The 22,454-nt window shown below is 38.4% G+C and overlaps 1 protein-coding gene across 2 annotated transcripts in view; it reads left to right on the top strand.

The window, feature by feature from the left end:
• Window positions 1-22,454, top strand: part of PARD3B (par-3 family cell polarity regulator beta) — a gene marked incomplete at its 5' end in the record, with an annotated part of 392,787 nt that overhangs the window by 246,473 nt on the left and 123,860 nt on the right. For both annotated transcript variants that reach the window (XM_083864789.1, XM_083864788.1), the window contains 2 exons: window positions 9,026-9,232; window positions 10,202-10,430. In XM_083864789.1, coding sequence (XP_083720915.1) covers window positions 9,026-9,232; window positions 10,202-10,430 — 436 coding nt within the window. The remainder of the gene's footprint in view (window positions 1-9,025; window positions 9,233-10,201; window positions 10,431-22,454) is intronic.

Here is a 22,454-nt window from a genome sequence, read left to right as displayed (position 1 = left end):
CCAAGAAGAATTGGAATTACCTTTTCTTCTGTTTTGAGACCACATTTCAGCAGTCTGGTGCCATGTTGTGTGTGTGCATGTACTACTGTCCATTTATTGGACTAGTGAAAGGGAACAGAGGAATGCCATTTGTACACAGGTGAGACAAATGGGTAAGAAAAGTTTGTATTGATTTGCTGTTTAAATCATATTCTAAGTTGTTCCATGCAGCAATCCTATTAGCTTTTCTAATTTGTTATTTAAACACATTGTACTAATGCAGAACTGAATATTGGAAAGATCCTAAATACATAACTTGGTAATTAATAGCATACCATCTTGAGAATACTGAAAATTGCTGCAGGAAAAATTAAACTTAGAGATCTGGGGAAGTTCCTTTTCCCTGGGGGATATTAAAGGCTAGGTGCACATTTGTTAAACATCTAAGATTGTAATGAGTTTTCAAGAAACACAGATGTATAAAATGGTCTTTAATTAGGATATCTTTTAACCTTGCCAGTGGGGTTTATTTTAATACAACCCTTCCATTAAAATGACACATCATGACATACCTAGCAAGGGAGCTGCAAACTTCTTACAGATGCTGAAACATACGTGAAGTGTAATGCAGTAAATTGTGCTGACTAGGCCTTAAAGTAGTATTTTGTCGGGTTTGGGTTTTTTAAGCAAGGCTGGGAGTGTAACAGTGTAATCAAGTTGTGACTCATGTCTGTTAAAAACTCAGAAGACAGCCAGATGTTATTGGGTGTGAGTCTGTATCTGCACACTGCAGATCAGTTTAGCAAAACCCTTTGCTGGAGCTCTTTAGAGGAAAACTCCCTTGCCATTAGGTCCATGAATTGGACTTGTTTTTCCTAAGGATTCAGTTTTGTGGAAGAAAGCCTTGAAAATGCAGGTTTACCCAGATCCAGCTAATGTTAGAAGAACATGGAATGTAGATGTGAAAGTCAAGCTTTCCTTTCCTAAAAGTTGCAGTGAAGGATCTGGTTCACAGCATACTTACACACAAAGCTTGAAAGGTTTCCTTTCATTCTATTTTGAGTTAATAGTGAATAGAGGTGGAAAAATTATTACCCAAATGGAAGAATTTTTCCCTCTTTAGTTATTCTGATGTGGCAAGAAGGAGCTGTATTCTTTGAAAAACAATCTTCATCTCTGTAGTGAAAGCAGGTGAACAAGTTTCAGCAGCACAGAGGATAGTTTTAGGGGAAAAAAGAGAAAAAAGTTGAAGCATGTAAAATTAAGCTTGATTAAAGTCCCAGTATCACTACAGCTATGGATTCAGCTTTGAGGAATCTATAATAAAATAGTGCTATCAACTTTATAAGCATTCAAATGATCTTAAAAATCTCAGTGTGAAATAAAAAGGAACCTTTGCTGAAGACTTTTCCTGAAAACCTTCATAATCCTTTCAGATTCTGCAGGGATTTTGAGTCTCAGTTGCGTCAGAGAACTCTTTCTCTTGGTTAATAGTAGGTTTGACAAAATTCTGCATATTCCCATTTAAGAGTTGGATTTTTGAAATGAAGTTTTCAAAACGGTTTCAAGACAAATATTATTAAACTCATAAACAAAGCAATTTCAAAAATATGCATGACTTTGTGAATGACCTTTGTGTTTGTGTTTTAATAGAGATAGATTGATTGCAGTATATGTCTAGCTTCTTTATAGGTTATCTGCTGACAACTTCAAGCAAAACTTGCATTAATTTCTCAAACTGAAAAGTAACCTATGCACTTTCCTTTGAAATACAAATTGATCAACAGAATAAAATAGATTTTCATAAATTCTCTTGGAAGTCAATCTATAAACCAAACCAAATGTAGTTGAGGAGTGAAAGATGCAAGTTCACTGCTTCATTTGGTCTGCTTTATTTTTAAATGCTTTAAGGAGCAAATGGTTTTGCATTCCTATGCTAATAGGAAACACTTATAACTGGAAAAGGTGATTCTGGTTTTGTTAAGAGTTTATGAATTAAGGGTTATTACTGGAAATGGCTCATTTACTCTGTATGGGCCTGAGACAGAAAGTCTGAGTCCTCTGAAGCTTTTGTAAATATACGTTGCAGAATCTTCCCAGACTGAGATGTTTGTCTGTTTGTAGCTGGCTAATCCAGAAGTGGTTCCCTGATAAGGTTAATGCCCAGTTAATTGCTCCTAGCCTTGACACACAGTTTAATTGCTATTTGGCCAACATATGCTTGTTGCTTGCTCTGTGTAGAATTCTAGCGGATGTAGTGATGCAAACTACAGGCTCGTGGAGGGCAAACAAAATAAATACAGTATTTTATGTTCTTTTAATTCAGGGCCAAGTGGATTTGGATGAAGTGTTTATTTAGTTTGCTGGCTGCTTCAGATGCTGTGGCATATTGATTCCTTTTATTACTAGCAGCCATTTAACCTGACCTCTCTCAGATCCAGTATTTTAAAAGCCATAAATTTTAACTTTACTTATGAGCAAGGACTGAAATGCTGTGAAAGCCTTTTTATTAGCAGAGCTTTGCCTTACTCCGTGTTCATGTGTCACCCATGGCAACAATATTTAGAGCATCTTAAATTAGAGCGGCTGTTGGGCAGCTCAGTGGTGGTGGGGTTAGCAATAAAAAGAGCTCATAAATATCTCAGGCATGTAGGATTCACTGATCAGAGTGAGGGCAAGTGTACAAAACCAGTGCCATGATTAGCAAACGGTATTCTTTTCCTGGTTATTTTGTTTAAAATCTCTCTTTTCTTAGTCTTAATGTTCACAGATAAGGAAGATTTGTTTTTTTTTTAATTACAAGTTAAATTGCTGATATTGAAATGTATTTTTCTTTGCTGCCTTGGCTTTTTCTTTTACAATAATCATCTTCCTTGTTTCATTAACCTAAATTAATCCCCAAACACTTAAAGCAATCTTTAACGTGCAGCTTATGTAAGTATTTATAAAAATGTGCCCAGGCCAAAAATTGATGCATAAAAATGACATACCACTCATCGAATTATAACTAATATGATTGTTTCAGATTTCTTTCTGCATTCACATCTAAAAAAATCAAAAAAGCTTTAAATTCGTGATGTAAACACAAAGCTTAATATGAACTTCTTGCATCCTTCTAATTAGTTACTTCTGATTTAAATTAGTAATTTTTAAAAATATTATTTCAGGCTTGATGACTAAGATTGAGTAATAATTCAGCATCTTATTTCAAAGTAGGCTTAAGACTTAACAAAATAGATCATAACCATTATTTTATTGTAAGTTTTGGCTTGCTTTCTTCTGTTCTGGTACTAAAGAAGTTTCCCCATCTGTCCCACAGAACAAAGGTAGCACTCTAGATGTTAGCCTCATACCATCAGAAGTGACTTTGTTTAAATATTAGTGCAGGGACTCTTTACTTCATGTTAAACTTTGGCCTGGGAACAAAAATGTTGGTTTAGTTTGAGAAGCATAATTTATATCAATTAGTCTCAGAAAGTGTCACATTTCCCAGTCTTTTAAAGCTGGATTTAAATGTTTGACCTTTTCAGAGGGCAGGTGTGGAAGCAGAAATAAAGCAATCACAGGGTACTGGATTTTTTTTTGCTACTACTCAGTTCCAGACTGATCAATTTACAAGGTGTCTGAAATCATTGAGGAATCCTGTTTTCTAAAAACTGAACTTTTCCCTGTCCGCACTGCTTCTCCTATTGCAGTTTTCCTCTAGCAGGTTGTAACAGGTATATCTAAAGTCAGTTTATATGTAAATTATCTTGAGGAGAAAGCTCCTGCTTTGTACAAGATAAGTAGCTTGATTTATATTGGGACCTGTTTCGAGGGCAAGTGCTTCAGTTTGCGCCAACTAAAGGGAGGGCACTAATCTGCTGGAGAAAGAGGGATTCAGATGTCTCGGAAAACTGCCCTGGATGCAGAGCTATGCTGTGAACTGGAAGGTTATGTGAGAGGGTAGACTTCTGTAACCAGATGAAGAAAAGTAATTATTTCAGCAGATAAGATCACAGGGTTTCTATGCAAAGACAGGCTTGGCTGCATTTTGCCTGACATTCATCACTAACCTGGGAAGTGCACGTGCCCCTCCTCTGAGGCTTTTGCTTGAACCTCTGCCTTTGCTGCTAATTCATAGCTTTAATATTGTTGCACTGGGAAACTTGTTAGCATTTTTGAGATGTCAAATGCTATACATATTCTTTTTGAAATAGTAGCACGTTTCATTGCAGCGTTGTTGTTTGTTAGTGATAAGACTGTAGAAAACAGCGACACCAGTGTATGTTTCTAAGGTGACAATAGTGCATTTTCACTTCTTGCCTAATGGCTACCTTACTCCAAGCATTTCCTTTTGAGCTGGCTAAGGCTCAACATACCTTCTGGGCCCCAAATTGTGATCTGTCATTATTCATAGCTGAAATTGCAGTTTGTGCAAATGCAAGCTGAATTGCAATCATTATCTGTAGTAAAATAGATTGAAATATCTGTAAATCTGAAGATGTAGCTGTCTCTTACAATCAGAGAACATGTTAAATTCTCCTGTGCTTTGATTTCTCTTTATTCGATTTTATTTTTCTGTCAGTTGCGGCCTTGTTCTGTGTTCAGTATTTCTGCTTATTATTTGGAGTGCTTAGATTGATGTATTAAATGAGCAAAACTATATATCTTTTCTTTAATATATAAGTGCAAGATAGTGATTCTTCTCTTGGTTTTCATCGAGCCCTTAATCTTTTCTATGTCACCTGTATAAATTAGTGTTGAAGAAAAAGCTACTGTGTGATCTAAGACTTTTCTAAAGAAATGTTATATTAAAGCTCTTCATTTGAAAATCACAAACTAAAAGATGTAATGACTTTCAGATTCTTCCATCCTAAATCATTCTCTGCATTGAATTGGTGGATGATTGAAGGAGTATCTGAATATAAAAATATAAGTGAGAGGAAAAAGTCCTTTGTAGTTGTGCACACTGTGAATCCTGGCAGAAATAAATGAAACTATATTAAACAAATGGTTAAGAAAGAATGGAATGTGAAGTAATTTAAGTCACCATATGATGTTGCGATCTGGTAGTGTGAGGAGGTGGTCTGTTAGTTTGGGGTAGGCCTGAGTTCAGTGACCCCGAGCTGAACGTCACGAATGTCACTCGAGGTGTGTGGCCAAAGCAGAGGAGGCACTGAGCTGTACCTGCTTCCTTCGAAGCTGTTGGCATATCTCACTCTGAGTCCTGCCACTAAAGAAGCCACCATTGGTGCTTTGTGCTCAAACAGTTGTTTGCCTGCTGAAAGGAGTCCTGTGTTCTCTCCAGCATTCCGGTATCCACAGGGTAGAGCACTCACTGTTTTCAGAACTGTTTTTTCTTCCCTGGTACCACATGAACCTCCACTGTGTGTAATGCAATAGGAACCAGGACTCTGTGTTTAGGGCACTGGTAAAAAGAGAATCAAATTATTTATAATTTGTTACAACTTTGTGTTTATTCTATTTTCTCAATCTCAGTGATGCTTTCCCTTCTTTTCCCTTAATAGCTTTTTTTTTTAACCACACTATGTCTTTGAAAATGTAAATAGTAAGTTAGTCTAGCTCACATAAATACATTCTCTTTTAGGCATATTCCTGTAGTTTTGGTTTTCAAGAAGAAACATTATCTAGAAAATAAACTTAATGATAAATATATAAAATGTTTACTCTTTAGGGTGTCTTGGGAGTTGTATTTCATACAGAGTGATTTATGGCTTCTCTTCATTTTGATTCCCTCTGTACGTGCCTTTGGGGTGGCTTGCATTGCCCACAATGCTGTGTCATTTGTTTCCCTTTGATTTTCATGACCGACATCTTCTTTTGGCATATTTCCTTCGCTGAGCTATAAAAAAAAAGAAGAGAATGTGGAGATGTGGGAAAAATATAATCTTGGAAAGACCTGACTAATAATAATAGTAATAAAAGAACAGAAAGCAGATTTACTTTTACCAGGACATAAAGAATTAAAAAATCTGTGTTAGCCATGTTGGCATTGAGCAGAAAATTAAAGTATATGTAACACCATCTTTCAGTTAAAGGATGATCAATTACAGAGAACATCTAAGAACCAGCAATTTGATTTCAGCCAGTCTAGGCTGGTAGTGATGTCAACTGTTGTTTCCTCTTATAAATTCAGGAGAGATGTATGAAGTAATTCACCATTTTTAAAAACAATAAAGTGGATGCTTCAGTTGGCTTTTTATCATTGTATTACAAGAAGCAGTAAAAGGAAAGCTCAAGAATTTAAAATCCATAAAAAGAAACACTTTAATGCAGTGAGCAATTGAATTTCTTATTGCCAAACTATGTTTTTGTATTAGAAATCCAGGTAAGGCTAGATATAAACACATACCATGTATCCCCAGAAATGCTTGTTAATAACTTGTAAAATATAAGAGAGAGTTTTTCTACCCATGAGATAAATAATCACGTTTTCAGGCTTACAGCAGTTCTAAAGGTCTGCAGAAATTAAAAAGGTACTGGCATGGGCAGGGGAAGGAAATTTCCCAATTTGTGATGCAGTCCCATTATGTAGTCTTGTGCTTTTTTCTGGAAAGCATCCAGTAATAGATGCTGGCTCAGAAAGCAAGGGGACAGGTCTCCCTGCTTAGGGAAGCTTTTTAGCTCTTGTGTCTTTAGCTGTGCTCTAATATGTGATTACTGCAGCTCTATAATGAAAGGGGGGGAAAAAAGGAATAAAAACTGAATTGTAAAAAAAATGCAAAGTTCTTACCAGTGTTAGTGACATTTCATACTAAATTATTATAGTCCTAGAATGGGTCAAGTGAATGCTCAATACCAATCTGTGAGTAAGGGTTCTCAGTCAGTTTTTGAATAAATGAAGACACCTCCATGTGCTCAGGTGTCTGAGGACTGAGTCACTGTGTGTGGGGAGGCTGAGCACACGGCTTGCTGTGTTACATGAGGCATGTGAGTGCGTCACTCCAAACTTCAGTGTTGATTGGATTCTCTTAGGAATGGCCTTCATGCATTGCAGTCTGAGAAGTGGCTCAGCTTTGTATAAATCAGGCTGTAACCAGCATTTAACTTGAGATATTTTATTTTTTTTTTTTAGGTAATGGAGCTTAGAGCAGTAATAGTAGAGTGTAGTACCGCTTTCACTGGGATGTGCAAGCTGTGTGAGCACTGCTGTACTTTTCTGGCCAGGCAGCTGCAGCAGCAGTCTGGAGTCAGCCCTGGCTGCTGCACCTCCCGAGGCCACGGGCCCACATGGCCCCGCCGGAGGAGGGACGTGCCCGGCCCTTCCTTGCAGACTCTGCAGTCACCTTGAAGCCATTCCCGGTGGATGCCCCTCCCGGGAGGCCGGGCCCGCTGCCCGCAAGGCCCCCAGACCACAGCCCCTGGCAGCCCCCGGATTGCAGCCCAGCCCGGCTGTGTGCAGCCCAGCCAGTGGGCTGCGCGCCCTGTGCCCTGCCAAACAGCCCACCAAGGCTGGCTGGTGGCTGAAGCTTGACAGCGCTTCCTCTCTGCTATCAGTGCCTTCCACTTGGCCCTTTTTCACGCCGGTATTTTTCCCTTGGTTTTTCTGCTTCTCAGCCCGTGGTAGGCACCACAGTGCCTCCTACTGATGCACAAGTTTTTAGTGGTTTTTAGCACCTTTATGTTCTATGCAGGCCATTCCTCTTAACTCTGCTTTAGCACTTGCTAATTCGTCAATAACGATAGTCTCCAGAATGGCAATTAGTGAACAGAAGAAGGTTGCACTGTGTGATGGAGCAGCCAGGCTTCCCTTAAACCTGTTTGTCTCCACACACACTCCCAATCCCCCCCTTGTTTTCAGCTACATATCAGTCTGCAGGTAAAGGAAGTGTAAATTGCTTTATGTAGGCACTACTGACAAGTCTCTATTTGGTGCCAATTCTCAGCTTTTTTCCTTTTAAGAATTCGCTGAACATGCTGTTCAGAATTACTTGCACTCTAGGATTGCTAAAATCACAGCAAATCATCCTAACATATCTGTCTTTTCTGTGACCCTTGAATCCCTTCAGGCATGACAGTATGGACATGTAGGTGAAGGGCTTCTGTTATGTTCTCCTGTTCCTTTTGTTAGTACTACTTAAAAGTTGAAACCAAAAGCCCTTGAGTTTTCAAAAACAGAAGGCATACTGCAAGGCGAAGTCTCTTACTCAGTGTTTCTATGACACATTTACTGTTCTGCCATATAAAAACTAAGTAGATACTACAAAGGCTTTTAAATTAGGGTGTGAATTTCTTCATTGATTGGAGTGCATCTATTCATTGAATTTTGTTCTTTACCTATTCCACTATCATTTTATTAATACTGATTAACACAAATGCTGCCACAAAATAAAGCGTTTTTAAGTTCATATAGTCAAGCATTTAAAGAGAGAGAAAATTTGGGACACTCAGTATTTTGTCTGTTTTTCTGTGAAGTGCTTTCTTAAGCCTGTAATCAGGGAGGCAGCAACAGCAACCTCATTTGTTATGTTTATGTTAACCTGAGCTTTGCTTGTTCCTTGAAAAAGCTGCTGTGCGTGTTGGTATCATAGCACCAGCTTCAGATTGAAGAAAAAGGTTGGGTAAAACTTAGAGAGGACTAATACTGTATCCTCTCAGGAGAAATGTGTTTGAAAATATCAGTCATTCAAACAACTTATTTACTTCAAAAAGTAAAACACTTCTTGTGTAGCAGTGTTTGTTTTTGTGAGTCTAAAGATAATGTTAGCAGTGACACTGTTAGCAGTGTCCAGATGGACACAGCTGGCAAAGGTGGAGGAAGCAGCCCCATTCTCGTCACTGGTGTGGGCTTTGCAGTGGCACAGAGCAAGCCAGCTACTGCCCATCACTTTGTCAGGTCTGTAAGTTATGTGCCATTCCCTCCAAGTCTGAATGGGGATATCTGCTGAACTAGGTTTAACTTGATGTTATTTTTAGAACAAATTACATTGATTGCATACTATTTCAAATGCCCCAAGTAATAAAGTACACAATCAAATGTATCTGACTAGTTTAATTTCTCTGTGTGGTTTTTGGTATAAAAACTTAACCGTTTGTTTTCCAGACTCTTCTGGCAAAGATTTTGGTCCTACTCTGGGATTAAAGAAGTCCAGTTCTCTTGAGAGTCTTCAGACTGCTGTGGCTGAAGTTAGGAAGAATGAGCTCCCTTTTCACAGACCCAGGCCTCACGTGGTGCGGGGTCGGGGATGCAATGAGAGCTTCCGAGCTGCCATTGACAAGTCTTACGATGGACCTGAGGATGGAGAAGAGGGTATGTTGCTGATGGCACTGACTGAGGGAGCCACCTTCACTTAGCACTGCTGAGGGCCAGCTCGATAGAGCACCATGAGCAAGTGATTTAATCCAATTGAAGCTGATCACATTTTAAAAGCTGTTCACATCTCCCACTGAATAGAGCTGTCTTTGCAGTACCCCATCCAACCTTGACTGGGTTTAGTGTAAAGTCTTTCACTGATCTCCTTTGGGGCAGGGGTGGGTTGGAGGATTTAGAACTCAATCCTTAAATAATTATGTTTTTCAACTTCAAGAAGCAGCTGCTTTCTTCAGATTACATTAAAAATTATCTCTCTTGTTTTACAATTCCCACTTTTCCAGCCAGGAAATTTGTTTCATGTTGTAGATAAGGCAGAGTGTATTGATAGCACCCTGCTGCTCATTCTGTCACTGTGGGGTTTATAGACCTCAGTCTGGAAATACATCTCCTTTAGTAGGGAGCATAAAACTGTGCTTGGATCCTGAGCCCCCCAGCAGAAAGAATGTGGCTCTTTTCCAGCCTGACAGAACATTTTACCCATTTCTTGTTCAGCCACTAAAATAGAAAGATTCCAGGGAGTGAATGAAGTCATTTTGTTACACAGGTTGGTTATGCCAGTCACCAGAATCTCATGTTGAAGTAAGCTCTCTGTTTGAAACCCAGCACGTTGTTTTCTTGAGCTGATGGAGGTTAAGCAAATAGTACACTATTTGAAATACAGTAATACTTTACTGTATCAGGAACAATAACTAGAAAACTATTCATTAAAATAATTCTGTATTTAATTTACAATACAAATCTGTTTGAATCCACTAGATCTGTTTAGTCTGCTTTTTAAATTATTCAATTAAATGAGTAAGTGTTGTGAGTCATTCGAGCTCTTTGAAGACACTCTCACTGTATTTCGCATGTTTGCATTTCAGTGGCCCGTAGCCATCCTCACTGCTTCTTTTTCATTCTGTGCAGATGGTGGCTCTGATAAGAGCTCTCACTGTGGTCAAGAAGCTCAAAATGTGGAATCTGCCCCTCCAGGGAGCACTGAAATAGAAGATGCAGAAATCAAAGCAAAAAAAGACAAAAAAAGTAGGGAGAAAGAGAAGAAAAAGGGCAAATCTAAAATCAAAGAGAAGAAAAAGAAGGAAGAAAATGAAGATCCAGAAAAGAAAAAGAAGAAAGGTTTTGGTGTCATGTTGAGGTATGACATTTTACAAAGCAAAAGAGCCACCCATTCTCATTATAAGATAGGAAACAGCCGATGCTCTCATAGAGGAGTGGGAAAATTATTTCACTTGGACTCAAATAGTGTTTATGTTATTGAAAAAGAAAGCAGTTTATACTTTTACACCAAACTTGTAACTGCGGCAGAAGACATTTGGCAGACAAAATGTCTTTTTGTGCCTTTGAAATGCATTCCCATATGTCATAAAAGATTCAAGGTTTTAGGCTTAAAGCAAGCATGTATCGGTGGGGAAGGATTTGTGGGGAGTATTTCTGAGTAATACAAATCCTGCTCCCACAGTCAGACCTTTGCCTTCCTCTCCCCTTGCTTATCTACTTCCTTCACAAGCTGCAGGGCGAGCAGAATTCCTTGTGTTACTGCAGAAGATCTACTAACATTTGCAGTTTCTGAAAGCCACTATGATAAAATCTTTGCTTCATGGCTTCAGCCATTGCCTGCAGTGAACATAAGTTCAGTGTCCCCCCTGCACAGCATGTGAGTTTTTGGATTTCTGCTGTGGCTATTTGTTCTGTGGCTCTGTATACTCTGGAGTCATCGCAGTTCTTCAGGCTGTTTCCTTGCTCTTGCTGGAGCATTTGGTGCTGTAGGCACTGGTTGCTAGCACGCTTCCCTCTGATACCTGTTGATTCTGTGGAGGATTTAAGTGTTTCAGTTTAAGTAGCTCTTTGCATTCAATACAGGGTACGTGATGAAATTTTTTGGTCCTGTAGAGATTAAACTGAAGCACCATGTGGTTACTTACAGCACTGAACACAACATTGGCTTTAGGAGGTTATTGGTGTTTCTTGTTATGCTGTATTGTAGACGGGATACATATATACAAAACCCATAACCATTGCTTAGGCAAGGATACATTTAACTAGTAATCTAAGAAATTCAGCTGCAAGATCATTCACTGATCATGATCTTCATTAGAACATATAATGTATGAACCTGTCGTACAACTTTCTGTCACTATGTTCTCTAGAGAAAAATTACTTGTGCTACATTAACGTGGGAGGTTTTAGCTGACTTTCTTCCATGTATCAGTGATTGCCCTGTCAGCTTTTGAACACTGTGGAGACACTGTCAAAAATATACAGGCATGGCAGATTTGCATGATTTCAACAGTTGTTAGTGTTCATAAGATGTACCTGGCTATACCAGTCTGCTTTCAAATGGGCTCTTCAGAAGCAGAGGAGGCATGTACACACACTCGTGCATTGTGTGTACATTTGTGTTCAAACTGTTTAAAGAAATAGGACTTAATATGGAAGGGCAGTCAAAAAACTGAATAATTAGGAGAGTGACTTCAAAAACTCTCTCGTGTATCTTAAGTTTTATATCTCTTTTCATTCTTTTTAGCTCTTTGGCATGAGTAGGAAAGAGGAGAGGAGTGGCACAGAGGTCTGACAAAAGAATAAGTAGCGTTACATGTATTAAAGACACATGTCAGATTCAGAGTTTGAATTGTAAAGTCTTACAGGAGTATTATGTCTGAGCCAGAAAGAACATGGGATGACATCAGAATCCAAAACAAGGTATCATAGTTGACAGAAACTCTCATAATGGTCAGTATGCAAAGCTGGGAACAACAGGTTACCAATTGTAGCAATTCCTTCTTTCAGAATATGTTCCACATTTTGATAGTACACAAGGTTTATACATCTGCTCTTTCCAGAAGCTTGTCTTTGGTTTAGATTGATAGTCTTCCCAGCTGACAGTGTTAATAAAATTTATCTGTATGGCAGCACAGAATGGGAAGTTCTATCCACACCACTGAAAATCTCTACAAAACAACAAAGAGGGAAGCAACACGTTCTAATAAAAAGGAGAAGTAGGTAAGGACTAACAGTTCAGCTGGCAGGTTTTTAGAGGTCCTGTGTCCTTGTTGGTATTTCTTTCCAGAATTTATAGAACTTGAGAAGAAATTTCTTCCCGAAAAGGTCAGAGTATTAGGAAATCCTAGCCATGATAAGAAGTGAAAGAAGGGTGCAAACCTATAAAGCAGAGCTTTAACAAGAGCAACCAGTCAAAGTTTGCAGAAGAATTGTGACCATATGTCCTGGGCAAGACAAGCAAATCCAGGCTGGTATTTTTTCAGACAGAAACTGGCACGTATGACATAACAAACAAAACCAATTGATCTGAATGTTTTTAAAAGAAATAATAGGGAACTAATAGTGGAATTTAGAACAGGTCAAATACCAACTAAAAATCAGATTCAAGAGGTATTTTTTCAAACTGCCATCTTGTACTGATGTGAAGGGTGAGGAATGTCAGGGGGGATAGGGAGGACATTTGAATGATAAGTATTTTAGCAACATGGATGGAAAGAAACATCCAGATTTTTTTATGACGTTGTGGGAATGAAACTGGCATGTTTTATTGGTAGAACATCTGTGGAAGCAGAGAGAGAAGTTTAAGATGACAAAAGTTGTGAGCTTCTGCAGCAGGCAAGGTGGCTATTAATTCTTGGTATCTTAAGAGAAAGAAGTGGAGAGAAGTATTAAGAAACTGAGATAAACCCAGTTTTTTACATGATGAATTTAAATCAGAAAGGGAACCTACCACAATAGGGAGCATTAGAAACATAAACACTCTAGTGGAGAAGAAATTTGTAATGTGCATTTTGGGTATGGTGGTGGTTGTGCTGTGATCTCCCTTTGTGAGACCACCAAAAGGAGGAACAGAGCCCGTGTTAAACTGACAGGAGAGAGAAAGCCAAGGGAAGAAAGTTATGAAAGCAAGTGGCAGGGGTGAGAAGAGGAAATATATTCCTGGGACCAGACCATATCATGAATTTTTTCACCTGGTCTGGTGACTGCATCCATGTGACAAATCCTACCGGACGCTGGAAGCCCTGCTCTGATATGTCCATACTGTTTGTAGTTCATGGGCAGCTTTGTTCAGCTATTTCAGCTGTGCCTGCATGGTTCTGCTGTGCTGTGGGATGCATCCAAACAGAAAAACACACTTCCTTGAACCCATGTCAAAATTGGTTTGAGATTAGTAGGAATTGAGCATCTGTGGTGAAAGCTCCAGGACCAGAAGGACAATGAAAAAGAGGGATCTTGCCAGAAAGCTCAGTGCTAATTAAGACACATGCATTTTCTGGTGCATGACATGGGGTCAGGTGTCAAGGACAAAAGGAAGTGGACTTTGTGGCTAAAACAGCTGCTGGAAATATCCTAGTTGTCTACGGTGGGATTTTTGTGCTGTATTTGCTGGGTCACACATACAGCTGTAAGTTTTACCTTGATAGTGGCCATGTGAATTGACTGGCTTCTGCTTTATAATCAATAACAAAGCATTTCAAGATATTAAAGCCAAATCCAACTATTCAGCTCTAGTACAAGAATTTTTGAGCTTTAGTCTTTTGCATCTGAGATTTTTGAACATATTGGAATTGCTACTGCATTGGTTTTTTGCCTTTTTTTTTTTTTAATTTAACAACAGAAAATAGCAAAGCTGTTAGCAGTTGCTAACAGATTTCACTTAGTGCCTCATCTGTTGCTCAGCTGCTATTTACTTGTAGTTCCTGGTCTTTTTTTACACATACAAAAAGAAGAATGATTGCTTTCCTGCTAAGCTTTTCCTTGATTGAAGCTTTATTTAGGTGACTGTGATTCAGAGAGACCATCAAGAAATCATGCTTTTATTTTTGTAATCATTGTTTTTTTAAAAGACCTGTTTTTTCACTCAGTAATAACTGAAACTCCTGGCTGCAGCATATTAATGGCTGTGGCATTTGGGCAAAGTAGGTTAATGTACTGGAGGTTTGAAATGCTGATGACACTGGTTAATGTCTCTGTAATCCAAAGTACTATTTCACTGTGGTGCTGAAGTGCACGGTTTTGTTTCCTTGGTTGGTTCTGATGCATGTATTGCCTGCCTTACTTCTGAAGGTGTATATGTGCTGCCCAAAGAAGAATAGAAGTTGAGTCCTAACTGGTTTTGTGTAACATTGGCCAAGGAGCATTATATTTTACTTTTTGACGTTTTCTGGCACATCATGCTGTCATTGTTCACTAATAACCCACTGCTAGACAACAGACAGAACAGTAAATTGATACTGTGTATCAAGAAAACAAGTACATTAAATACTTCCATTATTGGAGCTGTGACTAAATGTATACTTCAGTGTCAGGGAAAGGGTAGTGTCCAGCATCTACACTGAATCTTTTTCAGGACAGAAATAATACTGAGTTCTGTGCAGATACATAAGTACAGCAAGATTGCACAATGCCATGTTTGATTCTTGGCTCATCCCTTTTCTCACACTGAGCTGATTCTTTCCAGGCACCGTGAGTCTTAGAAGACTGCTGGACAATGAGCAAATGAGCTTCCCTGTGCTTCTTTTTGAAGGTGTTCAGTATTTCCAGGAGAAACACGGTAGTGAAACAGCATATTTGTGTCTTTGAAAACAGGTAGTGTGTAGTGTCATTGTTTAGAACTTGTGGCAACAGCTTTGTGAGGAAGGCTCTGTAGGCTGTTTGGAAGGGGTAATTAACCCATTGGTGCAGGTTCTTAGAAATCACTGATGCTGAACAATAATGCAAAATGTATTGTCACTTAGGACCAAGGATACAAAGCTGATCTAACCAAGAGGTTAATAAAATAAATCAAAAAATTATTCCTCAGTTTGCTAGGTTGAACTCCGGATTTTAAATTTGGGGTCTGTAGTTATTGAATTGCCATGCTTTGAAAAACTATCAAAACAGTCTCTTCTAATAAAGGTTGACTTTGTGTTTCTAAATTAAGTTGGCAGAAGACTGAACCTTTAAATCACCAGGGAAATGTGACCTCTGCCATGCAGTGCAGTTCTGTATCCTAATCCCATAGCAGTTGTTACAGTGCTGGAGCATAATAAACATAAGTCTATGACTATCTCTACCTTTTCCAAATAGTGATTGTAAAAATTCTGGGCAGCCCTTTCAGTTTTATGGTTATGAAGGTAAGATAGCTAATGGACTGCAGCCACACCAGTGGCATTTTAATAGGTAGCTCCCTCAGGCAGAGACCAGGAGGCTGAAGTCATAATTTTTTTGTGTGGCATAAAAATCTAAGAGCAAGTATGTAATTGGTGACTCAGAGTAGAGTTGTGCTGAGCTGGAGTGCAGTGGGAGAACACTCTCTCATTCAGTCTTCACTTCTAGGCTGGACTCTAGAAGAAAATACAACAAACCTTCTTCATATAAAGCAGTGCTTGTCAACTTGACTGTTTCACTAGAAAATATTTAAAAAATTAGTATAGGTGAGGAAATGTCTACCCCCCAGCAGTATTGTACTTCAACCATGACTTGCGTATTTGTGCACATGTACATATAACTGTGAGCCCAGGAAGCCAGAATATATATGTGTGTATTAGTTAGATTTGCTTTTTGCTCTTCAGAAAGAGTGCAATTTCCCACATAATAGTTCATCTTAAATTATTTACCTTCCATTTCACAATATGAGCCATGAATATTTTATTTTTTGTCCCTTTAATTTGCCAATTTTCCTTTGAGCTAAGTGCCTTAGTGATTTTAATTTTTCATTCTAGTTGGAAGACAGAAATGACCCTTTTTTCATTACTACTATTACAGTCCTTGTGCTCAGAATGATACTTTTTACAACTAGCACTGTTGAGCCTGTAATGGTATTGCAGAGTAGATAGCATAATATACAGATATTGACTTCCATTAAGTATGGCACTATGATAACTTATGGAGAGGGGTTTTTTTTCGACTCTGTTGCCCTTAGAAGTTGAGTATTGTAGAAGAAAAGGTAGCAGTATATGAAGAAGGAGCAAATAGTAAAGATGTGACTTGTTGGAGAGAGGTGGTGTATATAACTTTTTAATGTATTTATCTGTGCATGATGCTGGAAATCAGTATGGACATTGACAGATTAAAAAAAAACACAACGAGATTAAATTATATTTTAATTCGACTAAAGAAGTTATTTTAGATTGTTTTGTCCTCAATTGCAGATTTATCTGAGATGGATCATGTGTATTTGAAAGACAGCATCAGTTAATGAGGCAGATGAGTTATTTAGAGGCCTTGATTTCCTTCTGCGTAATAAAATTCCCACTTTTCATTTAGGTAAATTGGTAAATAAAACTCCACTTTCCTTTAAAGAGCATAAGAACATGAGGGAGAGGATATATCTAGTCAATTTAATCTATCTCAAATTGTCAAGTATTTTAAACTGAAAAAACCAAACATTACATTTTACATGTATGACTTTTTTCCTCCACCATATTAATTCCTCCTTGGCTGCATTCATAGTCAGAATAAAGCAGAGAAAATAAGGGGGTTTTGTACTAAAAATGATCATGCAGACTGCCTACTAAAGGCTGATTTGTTTAATTAAGCATCTGTTCTCCCCTTAATATGCATGCATAAATCTCATTAACGTTAGATGTATGCAAGTGCAGTGAAGAATAGACCCCTCACTCTCATTACTGAACTTGGATAACAAGATTTATATTTACTTAACAGATCAGAGCAGAAAGTTCCCTCTGACTATTTAAAAGGACTTGAAATTACAAACTGTTTGCAAGGAGCATGCTTTTTGTGAAAAACTTGCATGTTCACTTCAAGTTGAAATATCATTATTCAAGTCATTACTAAGCAAAAAAAAAAAAAAAAAAAAAAGGAAAAAAAAAGGCAGCATGCTTTGTCTGTGAGGATTAAATTTAAATTCTTTTTTAATGGATACTCTATGACCTCTGTGCATGCCACAACTCCTAAAAGTAAACTCCAGGTATTTTCTGAAGGTAGCATATTTCTTCTAAGCGTCTGTCTCTAATCTCCCAAGAAATGTGCTCTGCAAGAAGAGTCCTAGAAAGCAAAGTATGTTCTTGGGGAATACTGAACACTGCTGCACTGTGTTCATCCATCATTCACCAGAGTTGGCTGTTACTTGCTCTAAAATCCTCCTAAAATCTAGCTGAGCATAAAGCTTGAATTCCATGTTTTCTATAGAAATTGTGGTACATTGGGTATTTTTGTAAGTGGTACATTATGGTTAAAGGTCCTAGAGGGTTTAGAGACATGCCCACAAAAATTTGAATTAAGGCTTCCTGTGCTGTGTTTTAACCAATATATGCAACATTTTGCTCAGGAATACAATGCAGAGTATAAGGTCTACCTTGATAACAACAGAAACAACAGTGTTTTTTTAATTTTCTGAATCAGTAGTTCTTGGAACATGACTGTGGTAAATGGAGGGTTTAGGAGGAGAGACAACAATTAACGGAGAAATGATACTGAAGGGGACTCCTGACAGATTCCTTAACTCCAGAGTGCTGCTGGGTGCTACTTTAATAGGTATTGCTGTTAGCAGCCATCTGCAGGGAAAATTAAATATACTTATCTCACTGAATTATGATTTATGCCACACAATGCGGTCAAACTAAAGTAATATTTATATTATAGGGCAGAGTCATTGATTAAATACACATGGCATCTCAAATCCAGTTGACATTTTAAGTCAAAATGATTGCAGACATGTGGTCATTTATTTAACTATTACTTTAAAAAATGTGTCTCTACTTGTTATTAATAGAAGAAAGTCAGACCTGACCAACATTTCAATAGGCTGACCTTTTGTTTTGCTGACATATAAAAGAAAGCTCCTTTTGGGGTAGTCACAATTTCAGAGCATATGAAGTATGCTAGCTTCAGAAAAAACCTGACCCCTTGAACTACTCTGTCTCTTTCTTCCCTTTTTTTTCCACACGGGATTTTTGAAAGAAAATGAAGAAGAGATGGTGTAGGAGATAGGAAAAGTTTTAGGTTTGGTGTTAGATAGGAAAAGGTTAAAGAGATACTGTGAGAAAGGCTTTGTTTCAAATGCCTGCTCTGCTACTGATTTCTTGGGAATCACTGGTTAACTCGACTGCTCTGAGCCCTAGCTTTTACACCAAAATTATCTTCTGTACTTGTAAAAAATAAAAATAACAACATTTCCCTGCTTTATATTATCATTGTTCAGCTACACCTGTTAAAAATTAAATACATTTAAAACCAAGTCTGGTTACTCCTGTAGCAGTGTAGCAGGCAAATAGTTTTATTCTTAAGAAAATGAAAAAGTAGTAAGCTTTCATATGACTTTCAAACTAATTTTCATCTCCGTACCCATTCTTGCTGTTGCTACTGCACGTGGTGACAAGCTGGGGTTTCCTTCTCCCTGTACCAGCTCTTAGCTACAGAGGCTCTCACCTTCAGAAATGCTTTTTGGAATATAATGCCTCAGAATTAAAGATGGCTTTCTGTCTTTTACCCTGCTTTTATGTTGTCTTGCTAAAAAAAAAAAGTAATTTCAAATTTACCATGGGCAAACTATTTTTTCCTCTGCAGATTAGTCCTCTTGTTTGCCTTACTCTGTCATCATCAAGACTGGCAGCATCTTCCCCCTTTCACAAAAGCCCTATATGCGATGTCATCTTTTCACGAACCTTAAATTCACTCAGCGGGGTGGTGTCTAAAATTTGCTGACTTAATACACAGCACACTGAAGACATGACCACACAGAAATTTCTTCCCTTTCTGTTTGGACACATGTTGTTTCCAGATTATATGAGTGTCTCCTGTGGCTCACACTTCTGGGTCCTGGTTCTGAGTGCTCCCACCTACCCATGCCAGCTCCAGCTCTGTTCCCTTCCCACTCCGGTCTGTGTTACCTGCCCAATGTGGTCACCTGCTGTGAGCAGCCATGAGCACTCACAGCCAGCCTGTCTCAGCAGCACTTTGCCTGGCCAAAGAAGTGTTTTACACAGCTTTCAACTTCCCTGAGAGTTGCCTCTGCTGCAAACCATCCACCATGTGCATGAGCACTGCCACAGCTAAATGAATGATGAAGAAAGGCTTTACATTCTTTTTACCCCAGCTCCTGCTTTCCATCTCTGTCCAACAGCAGGGAGAAAAGCTCTTTACAACTTCCTGCTCTGCACCACGTTTGGTCGTGCCCCATTCACCTCCACTTCTCCTCATTTTTTGGATGTGAATGCAAAGTTGGTTGATCCTTACCCAGCAGTTCCAGCTCATTCAGCTGTTACCTGAGCAAGTAACTGGTGTTCCTGTCAGCTCCAACCCTTCACCCTGGACAATGCTTGTTCTCCTCTTCTCTCTACCCCGTTCTGCAGCCTGGGATCTCTCATGTCCTGTTGTCATCCAGCTAATTCAGAGCCTTGAGCAATAAGCCCAGCAGAGTTCCTTAGTTTGGACTCTGCCCTCAGTGTGAGTTGCTTCCACTCTGCACCTTGTCATGAGCAGCAACTGCTCTGATTTCTCAGTGGTCACAATGCTGTTTGGCATTTACCATACCAGTTAATTATGCTATCAAGTGCTCTCCTCACAAAAATATTTACATTCAAAGAATCTTCCCCTGCTTGCTTCCTTTATTCAGTGAAAATGACATCTCTAGCATCTTGGCTTGGCTCTGGTGCATGTGAGAGAATTTGATCTTGCTCTTTAAGAGATCTTGGAATAATTCTTAGGAATGCAAATGAAGAGATCTCCTTTTTCCCTTTCTGTTCTTTCATCTTCCCACTTTTGCTCTATTTGTTGTTGTTGTGGAGAAGAAACAGTAAAGAATGAATAAAAGTAACCAGGGTAAATATAAAATGTTAGGCAAATGCTGACATGAAAAACCCTGTCCCCCTCTGTGTGTTAAAAATTCTGTCTGTATATTTAGTACAAGATACATGAGCCACTAAGTATCAGCTCTTTAGCATTTAACTCCAGTGGTGGGTTTGAAGTAATGATCTGTGTGCCTGTGCCATTCATTGTCCCTTATTTGAAAGCAGTGAATACCTGCCCCCCCACTAACCCCAGATAATCATCAGGTTGGTTGGTAGTAATGTGTAAATAGAATTGTAAAGCTATCTTCTGGTGACAGAAGGCTACTATTGTTGTTTGCTATTTTCCTTCTAGCCAAAGAAACCTAGTGAGTAATGAGTCAGGCACTGTTCATTCTACCTCAGTCATCTTTGTGTTTGGCTTTTTTATCCTCTAATGTGGAAGTCTGTATTACAGTAGCGCAGTATAACAGACATCCTAATGTTCTGGTTTTAATTAAAATTAGATTGAGGAAATAAACAATTCAAAGAAGTTAGCTTTCCTTTTTATGTCCATGCACACCCCCCTCAAATATGCTTTCTATATCCTCTTCTGTGTTTGGAAGTGTTTGTTTTCACTTACATGTTCTTGGATTGCTCAGCCTCCTGAACAGAGACCTTTCCTAATATACAGCTAGGAAGGACTCTTAAGAAAGTTCACTTTTATTTATTTAGTCTTCTTAACAGTAAGTTTTTAAATTATTGATTTTTTGTCCATTTGGTTTGATACAGGCTGCAATGTAAAATACAAGTTTTTAAATAAACCTTTGTCAAAATGAAGACTTCACAAAACCAAAATGCACTGCTTCTGAGAAAAAAATGTCCACAATACAGCTGTAGATTATTTTTAGTGACTGTATGTGTGTATAGATACACCAGAGAGTTAGTTACTCAAAAAGAAATTAACAAATATGTCTTTCCTTTAAAACAGCAGATTATCATGATTGTAAGTGCTGCAATAGGTTAATGTACCTCTTCATCTCCAACGACCTCTGCCTCATCTCTTTTGTAATTAATTCCTATTCAGGCTATTTTAGCTTGGTTGTCATTTGTTGCTTCTCAAACCATCAGTCATCTGCAGCAGTGGAGGGTGCTGTAGGCAGGATCAGGCAGAGCTCCAGGAGCTCTGGGCTGAAATGGCTTGGGAAGATAGGAAGAAAAATTTCTAGGTATAGACTTGCTTTGAATCCTCTGTGCCTATAGCAGTGGTGTCAGCTGCTCTCTCTCCCTACATGTCACATGTTTGCTAATTTCAGTAACTGCACAGTGCAAGTTGTATTTACATATGTCTGGTGTGAATGCTGACACTGTTCTATAAAGGCCACTGTGGGAACCTTGAAATCCTGTGGTGCTGCTCCTCTAAACTGCACAGTTTGTTGACTTTGCCTGTGAAGTCTGGTGCACCCAGTGAGCAGGGAAAACTGATTTGGCAATGTGAGCTTGCTAATTCCGAATGGATAACTGGCTTTAGTCCCCAGTGCTGAAATGAAGCGAATTTGGGGTTATTGCATCTCCTGCATGGAAAATACTATTACAAATCTGTGTCTTAGAGATACTTGAGTATTTTACAAAGACTTACATGTTTCTGACGTGTTAGGAGGAGAAGAAGCCACACTCATACAAAATATGTGTTCTAGTGGTCTAATTGGAAACACACCAAATTTTAGATAGTCTAAAATATGCTAACAAATTTATTCCAATAACAGTGTATTTATTTAGTTCATCCTTAACATTCATTCTGGTTTAAATACCAGCTTCTTCTGTCTTGTGGGGATATTCAGATTGGAGAGAATGAGTTTAATCTTTTTTTTGTTTTAGGCTAGTATTTAAAGAAATTGAAAGATGATTTTCTTGTCATGGTGGGAAGAAGGATCACTGCTGGCCCTAGGTCTCCTGTGGAAAACTTACTTACATTATACCGTAAACTGCTGTCCATCCACTTGTATGGAATTGAAAGTGGAGCACAGACAAAATGATCTTTCACTAGAGAAGATTAAAAAGAAGAAAAAAAATTAAAGTAACCAATTCCTCTAGAGTAGAGGGGGGGAAAAGTGAGGATTCAGTTCAGTAGGTAAGATTTACCTGAGTGTTAAGGTCTCAATCCAGCAGAATAAAGCAATAGACTACGAGTGTATTATATGTGCTTCTGCTTCTTTTTTCTAGATCTTTATTAAAACAATATGTTCACACCATAGTAAAAGGCTACAGTGGAAAACTAAAGTTAAAATGCCTAGGTAACTCTTTTGGGAAGTGTATTTGTTATCTGTAAAGATTGTGTGTGTGAGTATAATTCACTCATCACATGTAGAAACTCAACATTTTCTACCTTTGCTATTTAAATCTGTTAGCTTATTCTTTTGTTTTTATGGAACTCATGTGTTAGCACATAA

Source organism: Zosterops lateralis (assembly GCF_965231275.1).
Source record: "Zosterops lateralis genome assembly, chromosome: 7".
Lineage (NCBI taxonomy): Eukaryota > Metazoa > Chordata > Aves > Passeriformes > Zosteropidae > Zosterops > Zosterops lateralis.
Note: the sequence above shows the minus strand (reverse complement) of the source record. Positions and strands in the feature narration are given on the sequence as shown.